The sequence below is a fragment of the Pipistrellus kuhlii genome, unplaced genomic scaffold (assembly GCF_014108245.1).
Source record: "Pipistrellus kuhlii isolate mPipKuh1 unplaced genomic scaffold, mPipKuh1.p scaffold_m20_p_7, whole genome shotgun sequence".
Classification (NCBI taxonomy): Eukaryota; Metazoa; Chordata; class Mammalia; order Chiroptera; family Vespertilionidae; genus Pipistrellus; species Pipistrellus kuhlii.
In genome coordinates, this window is record NW_023425573.1 from 26,591,132 (window position 1) to 26,603,015 (window position 11,884).

Consider the following 11,884-nt stretch of genomic DNA (forward strand, 5'->3'; position numbering starts at 1 on the left):
AGCCACATGCAGCTCTTTGGCCCCTTGAATGTGGCTCTTCCACAAAACACCACGGCCTGGGCAAGTCTATTTTGAAGAAGTGACATTAGAAGAAGTTTAAGTTTTAAAAATTTGGCTCTCAAAAGAAATTTCAATCATTGTACTGTTGATATTTGGCTCTGTTGACTAATGAGTTTGCCGACCACTGTTCTAGAACAATGTGTGGTTTTACTTACCACATTAAAGACAATGCTAACATGTGTAGGTTCATGTGATTCTTTGGTCCACTGGGCACAATTTACATCTCTCAGTCAGATTGAGTCTCCAGCAGTGACCACTGCAAGCATGTCCAACTCCCAAAGGCTTAGATGGACCAAATAAATGAGGCATGCAGCCCATGGACCTTGAGTTTGACATGCTTGACTTAGAGCATGTTCATTTCCCAGCAGTATGGGAAGAGGGGTTTCTTCCCGCATTCAACTCCATCTCTTCACTTGATTCAAAAGCCTCTCTAGTTCCTCTCTCAGACCCACATCGAGCTCTGGCACAGACCTGTTTGCTCCCTAGCACAGCTTCCCTCTGCTTCTTATCTTTGTCCTCAGCTCCATCTAGACATCCTCCTCTCAGAACCCAAGTACCTTGCACTGTTTAAAAGCCTCCTGAGCCAAAATCGGTTTGGCTCAGTGGATAGAGCATCAGCCTGTGGACTGAAAGTTTCCAGGTTCGATTCCGGTCAAGGGCATGTACCTTGGTTGCGGGCACATCTCCCAGTAAGGGGTGTGCAAGAGGCAGCTGATTGATGATTCTCTCTCATCAATGTTTATAGCTCTCTATCCTTCTCTCTTCCTCTCTGTAAAAAATCAATAAAATATATATTTTTTAAAAATAAAATAAATAAATAAATAAATAAATAAATAAATAAATAAATAAAAGCCTCCTGAGGTCACTGAGCTGGGGGTCAAGAGGAGGAAACAGTGTGGTCAGGTGACAAAGTAACAGGGTTCTTGGGAGGTGCCCCAGTCCTCTGGCATGCCCCTGTACAGTGATTAACACACGCCCTGGGAAAGGTATATGGCCCAGCTGGGTGGTTAATCACTGTACAGGGGCATGCCAGAGGCTAAAGATCAGACGCTGTGACTGATGGAGTCAGTGGTCGCCCATGCTCACTCAGCTGATGGTCAAACCCACCCTTCTCTTGCCTGCCTTCCAGTGTATGTCTCCGTGACGTGCGCCTTCCGCTATGGCCAGGAAGACATCGATGTGATGGGCCTGACCTTCCGCAGGGACCTGTACTTCTCTCGGGTCCAGGTGTTCCCTCCGGTGGGGGCTGTGAGTGCCCCCACAAAACTGCAGGAGAGCCTGATCAAGAAGCTGGGGGCCAACACGTACCCGTTTGTACTCACGGTGGGTGACCCCTCCTACCCTGTGCATACCCCTACCCTGGTTCCTTCACCCGCAGCACCTTGTACTGTGACCCCGGAGCAAAGGAAAGGGTACAGGAGTGACTTCACATTTGTGGGCCTTCAAATTGCACCCTTGGAGGAAATTCTAGATTGTATGGGCAGTGGTTGTCTTTTTTTAAGCCCTTGAAAATAGCCTCTCAGCCTTTAAAGGCACCGTTTGAACCACCGGCTTAAATATTTCCCTTCATCTGACTACCTAATTACATGTGCATGTTATTCCTTAACTTGCTATAAAAAGAAAGATGTGGCCCTGAGGAATTCTAAATGGAAGAGTTCCTTACGGGACAGGAGATCTTAGTGAAATAAGAAGCCTTGTCTATAGCTCTGTGGGTCATGTCAGAGAAATCGTTTCACCTCTCGAAGCTGGTCCTCTCCACCTGGGAGCACCTGGCTCCCCAAGGGCCAGTCTGCCTGTCCTCTGAGACTTGGCGTGAACTCTGCTGGTGAGTCTTACCATTACTGGTATATACTCCTCCAAAGTTACATGGTTCAGCCTAAAAAAAGGAAGGACGTTCTGATACACGCTACAACGTTGTTCAAAGTGAAAGAAATCAGACAAACACTATATGATGCTTCTTATAGGAGGTCCCTAGAGTGGTCAGACCCAGAGATTCAGAAAGCAGAATAGAGTTTGCCTGAGGCAGGGGAGAGGGAATGGGAGAGTGAGTGATAATGGGGCAGTGCTTTGGTGTGGGATGGTGCAAAGGTTCTGGAGGTGATGGTGAGGATTGTGCAGAACAGAGTGAATATACTGAATGTCACTGGACTCCGCCCATAAAATGGTAAGTTTAAAAGCCTCCTGAGGTCACTGAGCTGGGGGTCAAGAGGAGGGGTGGCGAGATGGTAAAGTTGTGTATATTTTATCACAACCCTTTTTAAAGAAGTCACTTTAACAATGTTTCATGGTCTTGGGTGGTCCCATGCACCGGTTCTGGGAGTCTGAAGTGACATTACCCTTTGGAGACAACATGTCAACGTATCAGAACCTGAAAAGTGTGATTTTGACCTGACAGTTCCCTTCCCAGCAGAGTAGTCTCTAGAATTGATCAACATATGCTAAGGGGGATAAGCAAGGGTACTTACGGCCACATTGCTGGTCATGGCAAAAAAGTCAAGACCAACCAACGAAGGTGTCTCAGGAGCCCTAGCTGAGGTGGCGCAGATCCGTGACTCATGGCAGGAACATCGTCCTAGCACAAGCCCATCCTGAGGGTTAGTGACGTGAGCAAGCCAGATGGCAGGACACCCGCATCACAGGATCCCATGTCTAAAAAACACCCTCCTCCCCAGGCATATTTGTGCCTGGTGTACACAAGATTCTTGTGTGGTTCTGTTCACGACATCCTTCTGGGTATTGGGGTCGTACGTGAACAAGTACAGGTATTTCCTTTTTCCTGCTCCTCATCCTCACTTTCTAGTGTTTGCACGATGAGCATGCATTCCACATGGAATCACCTCTGAAAGAAGGGATCTGTTGTTTCTTTCCACAGTTTCCTGACTACTTGCCCTGTTCGGTGATGTTGCAGCCAGCTCCACAGGATACGGGCAAGGTGGGTTCAAGAAGAAATGCCATGAATTCGTTCCTTCCTTCAAAAGACTTTCAAAAAATGGTTTTTTTAATGGAAAAATTCACACATGTACGGAGAGACAGTCTAATGAACCTGTCACTAGTCTTCAGCCAGTATTAACCATGAGCAACCCTGTGAACAAAACGGCAGAGTCCCTCCCCTCGTAGGTCTCACAGGTTGATGGAGAGAAACAGGCAAGAAGCAAGTACCTATGGTGCATCCAAGGATGCCAGGCGCTCTGGAGAGCAAGAGGCTGGGAGAGGCAAAGGAGTCTGGAGGGTGCTTATTCGGGATGTTTAAGGAGGGCCTCTCTAATAGGGTAAAGAAGACACCATTTCCTCCTAGGGGACAGCCTTCCAGCAGAGGAGATGCTGCACGGTGTGTGCTGGCGTGGAAGGAGCGGGAGTGAAATGTGGGACCAGGTCAGAGAGGTGTGGGAGGTGTGACCGGATCGTGGAAGGTCTCAGGGACCGCGGTGTAGACTCGGACTTCTTCTGAGTGAGATGGGAGCCCTGGTGGGCTCTGGACTTAGGTTCCCAAGGATCGCTCTGGCACTCACCGAGAATGGGGTTGGAGTGGCCAAACCTGAGCTGGGAACCGACCGAGAAGCAAAGGGGCTGAATCTGTGCAGAAGATCAGTGACCATGGTGGACCAGGGACTCCAGACAAGGAAGGAGGACAGGGGACAGGTGGAGAGAATGGAAGGCACTGGGATCCAGGATTACTGGCGGAAGAGTCATTGGCATCTGGGGTACCTGGGGGAGGGAGCTAGACACATGCCAAGTGAGCGAAGAGTGGCCGGTCTACACCTGGATGGAGGGTGCAGTGAGTTTAGTGAGGTGTCCAGGCCAATGTTCTCCAATGTGGTGTCCTGCCTCCATAGTAGAGGTTTGTGAAATCAAGTGCCGTGGACCCGTAGTGACATTTAAGGAAAGAGGAACAGAATGAAACAGAAGAGAATGGGAAATCTCACAGTGTCTCACATGTAGCAAAACTCAGGGGTATTTTATGGGAGTTGTTTCACATGCGCGTGTCTGTTTGCTGGGCCACACTATAAACTTGACTTCTTGCCATGGCGGCGAGACATTTGAAAGCCACTGGTCCAGAGGAAGACAAGGTCACTAAATCCAACTGGGGGACACTGCCAGCCAAGCAAAGTGCCATCCTTCAGTCTATCCTGGGAGAGGAAGTGTCAGAGCTCAGTGTGAACTGAGGCCGGCAAGGCCTGGGAGAGGGGGCGTCTGCATGTCTGGGGGTCTCAGGGCCGTATATCTGAGGAGACCTTTGTGGTAGGGCTTGGAGAATACACAGGAGTTTGTAAAATATGAAAAAGAGAGAAAGAGGAGCATTAGCATTTCAGAAGAAGGAATCGCGTGTGCCCATGGTAGACTGGTAAAAAACGTGGCTTATACAGGAAACACACATGGTGGGAGGGCAGGGGGACTAGAAGCAAGGTGTTGTGTGGCTAAAAATGCCGGGGGCGATGCTGGGTAATGACATTTTTATGACAAAACCTGAAAAGGATAAGGCTGAGACCAAAAGAGAAGGTGCCAAGTGATACCCCCAAGTGCCATATATAACCCATCCAAGAAGGGTGGTCCTGACCTTGATCTTATCTGATCTCTGTCCCTGCAGTGCTGTGGGGTTGACTTCGAGGTCAAAGCATTTGCAACAGACAGCACCAATGACGAAGAGGACAAAATTCCCAAGAAGTAAGTTGTGGGACTTGGTGAGGGGCCAGGTGGGAGGGGGTAAGAGACCAACCTTCAATTTGTGTCTGTGGCAGATGTCTTCCGAGGGGGCCTGTGGGAGTTAGCAACCTCAAAGGCTCCTATAAGACCCTGAAAGCCTCCAGATTCCTTTTGTTTTTCTTCTTCTTTTGTCATTTTTTCATTTGGTAAAACATAGATAACACGAAGTTTACCATTTTAATCATTTTCAAATGTACAGTTCAATGGCATTAAGTATATTCACTATGTTGTGTAAGCAGAGTTATACACAAAATGTCTCATTACTCCAAGCAGGAACTCTGCTCTTTGAGCAATACTTCAGGTCTCTCCCATCTTTCCAGGCCTGGTTTCCCATTTTCTTTAAAAAGAAAAAAGAAAAAAAAATTTTTTTATTGTGTTTGTTTTTAGAGAGAGAGGGGAAGGGAGAGGGATAGAAGATAGAAACATCAACGAGAGAGAAACATCATTAATTGGCTGCTTCCTGCATGCTCCCTACTGGGCAATGAGCCCACAACTCGGGCTTGTTCCCAGACTGGGAATCAAACCAGTGACCTCTTGGTTCTTGGGTCGATACTCAACCACTGAGCCACTCCAGCCAGACCTGTTTTCTTCTTGTACCTGAACACAGTTTCTAACTCCGTCCCCGACACTTTCTCCTCATACTCAGCACACACTTATCACTGCCATAGTAATAAGTAGCAGTGATGGAGCACAGGTTTGAAGCATGTCATGTGAAGCACGTGACATGAATTCCGACATCAGCTTCCCCCCAGAGGAGGTGAAATCACAGAGAAAGGCCTGCAAACCACATCCCTGGGCCCCTCCCCCATCCTTCATTGGATTCAGCTGTTGGTTGGGTCCCAGCAGGACTATGGGAGGGAGACCTGGGGGCCATCCTGAAGAGGCCCGGGCACTAACTGCAGGACTGCCTGTGACTTCCCATCCGCAGGAGCTCTGTGCGTTTACTGATCCGTAAGGTACAGCACGCGCCGTCCAAGATGGGTCCCCAGCCCCGGGCTGAGGCCGCCTGGCAGTTCTTCATGTCTGACAAGCCCCTGCACCTCGCAGTCTCCCTGAACAAAGAGGTAACCCACAGGCACTACAGTGCCCCGTGTGGGAACAGGTCTGGGGGTGGGCTCTGCCCAGTGCCCTAACTGCTGTAGGTGTGTTTCTAGGGACAGCGTAAGTACCAATCTTTGAGAACCATTGGCTCTTTTTCTTCATTTGGAGCTAGTAAAGGTGACCATTAGAAGAGGGTCACACTGACTTGCACTCCACTCATTGTCAGTCCTGACCACCTGGTCATGGAGGGGCAGAATGTCACACCCTGGCTCCAGGCTATCTTTACCCCTCTCTGCCCATGGGCCTCATTTGTTAGTGTGGCATCAATGTGTGTGGCATTGCAAACTGTTTATTTCCCTGGAAAATTCAACCATGAGAGGGTGGCCATGATACAGGCTAATGTCACCTATAAGGCGTGTCATAGACAAAAAGGTGAAGAACCAGTGGCTGAGGCTGTCTCTGGCCCCTCTGGTCATCTAGAGTCACACACACATGTTGGCAAGAGCCTACATACTCTGTGCACACATGATGTGTGCCTACATGTGCATCTATGCACGTGTAAGCATGTGTCTTGCCTTCCTGGACCCAGGTTACACAGGCACCTCCACTGAGTAGAGCTTTACCCCACTGATTTCATTTCATTTCATCATTCTGCCCCAAATTACCTTATCGTTCCACCCAAAATCCCAACTCTGCAGTGACTCTCAGGACTTGGGTATACCGGGCAATTCGCTTTGCTCTGCATTAGTCACCTTTTCCGTCTCAGCACCCACAGACGGGCAGAGTGTGTTCCAGACCTTCCTCTAGAGGAGACACATGGTTGTCACTTTATCTTCCTTGAAAGTATGGGGATCCAGCCAGTTTTATTCTAGTTAAAGAATTGAGATGAATTTAGAAAGCCACGAGATTAAAGATAGCACCACACTCTGTTCCCATTTTCTGATTTATCTGTTAACGTTTTCAGATCTACTTCCATGGGGAACCCATTTCTGTGACCGTGACTGTGACCAACAACACAGAGAAGACAGTAAAGAAGATTAAAGCATTAGGTAGGACCTTCTGCTCAAAGCTGGAGGGTGGAGTCTTTTGGAATTTCTCCAACTAGTCCTATTTTCTGAGGGTCTCTTCTCTGGTCAGATAAGGTCTTCCTGGGTCCTTGGACCGACCTGTTTGCCTCTGTTGTCGGACAGCAGGGCCTTATAGGGAGGTAAGCCCTCTGATGTCATCTCAGCTTTGGTCTGGGGTCAACGTCCTGACAGGTGATCTTCCTGGAGGGGCCCAGTGTCAGGTCTCAGGACAGCAGCGACAGGAGTTTTCCTCCTGGGATCACTGATGAGTTGTGTTGCCAGATCAGCACAGCATGGTGAGAAGACACTGGCTTGAGGACACTGGCTTCCTGGCTTCCTGCTGTGCACGTCCTCTCCAAGCCCCACTGGCATTCATGGCAGGGGCTCCTGGTCTATCTCCCTGGGTTTTGTGAGGGGCTTGTAAATGGTAAAGTGCTACTGTTGCTGGTCATGTTAAATCCTCACAAGGTGGTGGCTAAGCCCCACCAATACTGCAGGAGAGGTGCCTGCATACTTCCTCAGCTCAAAGGGCTTCAATGTGCAGGAGATGGTCTTATATAATGGTCTTATATGGGCTACATAAAAAAGACACGACAGAATAACATAGGTGGGACACCTCCAAGTTTGCTTCCAAGTCAAACATTTTATGACTAAGACAAAGATAGACTTTGTGTGTTAGAGTGACTAACCATTCCAGGTTGCCTAGGACTCTCAAGCTAAAATTAAGCCAGCTCTAGGTAGACCAAAATGCCCTCAGTGTCATTGATAAGGTTCAGGAATTTTGCTGCATGCATGCTAAAGAATTCTAGGTATTTCCTGATGCTAATATGAATGTTTAAATTACAAATTGTTTTATATTGGTTTAGTTCATATGCCTTTAATTCCTTATAGAACCTGACTTATTTATTTAGTGTTCAATACAAAGTAACATGAAATCATTTGGTACTTTGATTTAAAATTATTTCTCAAAGTTTTATGAATGCTAACATCAACACCATTAATTTCTTAAAGAAGCTATTAAATTTTTGGCTGAGTGCTTCAAACAAATTGTTTCTTTTAATCTTCAATTTTTATTTTATATATTATTGATTTTAGAGAGGAAGGAAGAGGGAGAGAGAGATAGATATGTCAATGATGAGAGAGAATTATTAATCGGCTATTTCCTATACACCCCACATTGGGAATCAAGCCTGCAACGCAGGCATGTGCCCTGACTGGGAATTGAACCCTGACCTCCTACGGTAGTTCATAGGTCAACGCTCAACCACTGAGCCACACCAACTGGGCTCAATTTTTATTTTAGTAGGGATTAAAAATCATCTTTTTAATCATTACAACACCCATATGAGTTAGAAGCAGTTATCACTCCCATTTTGCTGATGGGCAAATTGAGGCTTAGAAGTACTAAGTAACTCACAGCTGACAGCTAAGTTGGGATTTGAACTCAAGTAGTCTGGCTCGAGAGCCCACCCTCCTGTCCCCTAGGTACACCCACAAGCCCATCCTGTGGGGCCTCCAGATGGTTTCTAGCTTGGACACTTGGAAGGAGATGTTCCTTCAGTAAGACAGAGAATGCTGTAAGGGGTGGGTTTGGAGGAGGAGAGCAAGTGGTGAGATATTTGATGCTGGAAGATTGTGTGCCTTGGGAGCATATCAGGGACTCAGCAGAGAGGAGGGGCCTCCAGGAGGTGCAGTTTTAGGAGACTGGCTCATGGGTAGGAGTTGTCACAGAGCAAGTTGTATTGGTGAACAGAAGTGGCCTCAGAAATCTCAGCCTTTAAGCTTTGAGCTGAGAATGCTAAGCCTAAGAAGCATCAGAGAAGGAAGACCAACGGCATCCCCAGAAGGCCAGGTGGGACCAGGCGCCTGCATGAAGCACCCTACATGAATCGCCCACCCCTGTCCTCCCTCTGCAGTGGAACAAGTGGCCAATGTGGTTCTCTACTCGAGCGACTATTACGTCAAGCCGGTGGCCCAGGAGGAAGCACAGTGAGTAACTGTTGGGTTTCTATTTCCTGGGCAACCCAGGCTTCTTTGTCAAGTTCCCTTTTTGTTCATCTTGACGAGGGAAGTGAATGCTCAGCTAGCTCGCCAGCTCTTCACTTCCTTCCCTTTTCTCACCCCAAGGGCTGCCAAGGAGGTTAGCATCTCCATTCCATTCTCACTCTCAAGAGTTCTGAGAGATTGGTCAAGCTAAGACGTGATGGAGAGGAGGGAAATAAGCATAGAAATGTCGCAGTGAGAACAGCTGGACCTTCTATGTATCCTTGGAAGACATTGCTGGAGACTTGATACTATTCCTTACCTCCCTACCCCCAGCAGATACTCAGTCTGTCAGCCCAGGGAGGGCTCTCTATCTTTTGATCTTCTCCTCAATTTGAAAATCTCATACCAGTTGAATTACCATGCTGGGTCAATTCTCAGCCCCTTATCACAAGTGACTTTTCTTTCTTTAATAGAATCAAAACTGGGATGGCTTTTTCGTGGTGGAGGAAGAGACCTACCCATTATTGCTTTTGCTAGGCAGGCAGATAGAATCATTAAACACACAGATGTCTGGGGTTAGCCACAACCCTCGTGCCCCAGGGAGGATCCCTTGGGAAAGTCTTTGTCTAGCTGGCATGTTCTAAGTACGGATTTATGCAAACAATATTACCATGATTAGAGGAAGGGGGTATTGAGGAAAGACAAACTGATTCGGCAAGATAATATTACCCAATATTTAAAAGATAACTTTGGGATAAACTATTGCTCAAAGCAGATCCAGTTATGCAGGAAAGAAGCATAAGTCACCAACCAAGCCTAGGGTCTCTTTTAGGAACATCTTTGCACACTGTGACCTAGGAGTCTTCATGGCTCACTTTTTGGCATATGCTCAACAGTGATAGAAGGGAGCCGTCCTCAGCTGAGTTTCCCCGAATATACCCATAATCTGGTTCTCTTTTCAGCTCCTGGTACATTTTTTGGATCAAATGATTCCCAGGAAACTAGGAACCAATCTAGCCCCCCCCCCCCAAAGTGGCAGGGAGACTGAAAGCGAGGTGGGAACGTGCTAATGGGTCTCAAACCAGAAGCCACTTAGAAGTCAAGAGCAGCAGAGCATGGTGCTCATCCTTGAACCCTGGATGGTCCTCCATCACTCCATGTCACACCTCATTCACGAGCTACTGCCCACCATCAACCTCAGGTCCTGAAGGGCCTGAGAAGTGGCCTTGCTGGCCATCCCTCTTCCTGTTACCTTCCCCTTAGGATATACTTTCTGCTTTTGTCATTTGTGGCTCAAACCACATGTTAAAAGAGGTTTCTGCCTGGCTGGCATGGTTCAGTGGTTGTGTCAACCTATGAACCAGGAGGTCACAGTTTGATTCCCAGTCAGGACATATGCCTGGGCTGCGGTCTTGATTCTCAGTGGGGGCATGCAGGAGGCAGCCAATCAATAATTCTCTCTCATCATTGATATTCTATCTTTCTCTATCTCCCTACTTCTCTAAGATCAATTAAAATACATATACATATACATATACATATACATATACATATACATACATATATACATATATATACATATATATACATATATATACATATATATATATATATATATATATATATATATATATATATTAGAGAGAGAGAGAGAGAGAGAGAGAGAGAGAGAGAGAGAGAGAGAGAGAGGTTCCCACAGGGCCCAGATGGGAAGGTGTTGGCTATCTTCTGCTCCAGCAGAATTCTGTAATGAGCATGCCCAGGAGCTTCCTGTACACACTGCAGGTGAGAGAAGCCACAGCAGCTTGAAGCCCCACAGAGGGCTCAAATAGGGAAGCCATTCTGAGGGTTTTAGTTCAGACTCCCAGCTTGTCTCAGGACAGGCTAAGAAAAGAGTAGAGGTCTACTCCTAGGGCCTACCCCACCTACCCTGGCCAGATACAGGGGTGGGGGTGTGCAGGCAGCATGGACTGACACAGGCTACTGGCTCTTCTGAGCTCAGCAGTCAGAGAGAAGGTGCAGCGTGTGCCCGGCATGCTTCCCTGATTGCAAAGTGGAGATCCTGAGAGTGCCTACATGCTCATAAGTTTGGCAGGGAAGAGGCACAAGGCTACTCCGATGGCTCAGCGTGGCTGGTGTCAGTGTGTAGATGCATGCTGCTGTGTCCCCAGCTCCATTTCAAATCTATGCTTTGGTACCAGTCCCTTGTGTCTGTCAGATGGTGGGAACACTCCCGTTGGACTGACCATGGAGGACATCTGGGAGCATGTGCTGCTCTGAATCCAAACTAGTGCAGTCTCTAGTTCGCAAATGGAGGATCTTGCCTTCCCCTTCTCGATAACCTATCACCATGAGGATATGCTGACCGCCCCCCTCAGAGTGACAGTTTTTGGTGACAGGTGGCCCTGCAGCCAACTGTGTAGTTTACAGTCTCAAGGGGAGATTGGTGTGGTCCTTGACCCTTTGGCCAGTTGGTATCATTTAACCCCACAGAACATTCTAGAATTCAGTGATTGGAGCAGACCAAGGGACTAGAAGAAATGTCGTACTGTTGCTGGCAGCCTATTTTGAGTTGTCAGTAATGCTCTTCTGTCTCTCGTCAGGCAAATACACAGGCACCTGAACTACCTTTCCAATGAGTCGGAGGGAGCTTTGATCTGGAACATGCTTGATGGCACACAGGGACTCCTGGTGGCTTTATGGCTGTGAGAGCAATTAGCCAAATCGCCTCTCTGATTATCTTCCTGCAGAGAAAAAGTGCCGCCAAACAGTACTCTGACCACGACGCTGACGCTGGTGCCCTTGCTGGCCAACAACCGAGAACGGAGGGGCATCGCCTTGGATGGGAAAATCAAGCATGAGGACACAAATCTTGCCTCCAGCACTATGTGAGTCCTCAGGAGATGACTCAGTGCAAGGCAGAGCAGGGAGAACCAGGAAGCACACCCTGTTCTTGAACTTCCAGAGCGGAAACATCAGCTATAAGGAGGAGAGGAATCCCTGTGTCCCAAGTCTAGAAAGTTCTAGGA

At 47.8% G+C, this 11,884-nt stretch overlaps 1 protein-coding gene across 12 annotated transcripts in view; it reads left to right on the plus strand.

The window, feature by feature from the left end:
• Positions 1-11,884, plus strand: part of ATG16L1 (autophagy related 16 like 1) — a 66,036-nt gene that overhangs the window by 47,632 nt on the left and 6,520 nt on the right. For all 12 annotated transcript variants that reach the window (XM_036421325.2, XM_036421328.2, XM_036421326.2 and 9 more), the window contains 7 exons: positions 1,190-1,383; positions 2,933-2,992; positions 4,646-4,722; positions 5,690-5,825; positions 6,767-6,851; positions 8,786-8,858; positions 11,606-11,743. In XM_036421325.2, the coding sequence (XP_036277218.1) occupies positions 1,190-1,383; positions 2,933-2,992; positions 4,646-4,722; positions 5,690-5,825; positions 6,767-6,851; positions 8,786-8,858; positions 11,606-11,743 (763 nt within the window). The remainder of the gene's footprint in view (positions 1-1,189; positions 1,384-2,932; positions 2,993-4,645; positions 4,723-5,689; positions 5,826-6,766; positions 6,852-8,785; positions 8,859-11,605; positions 11,744-11,884) is intronic.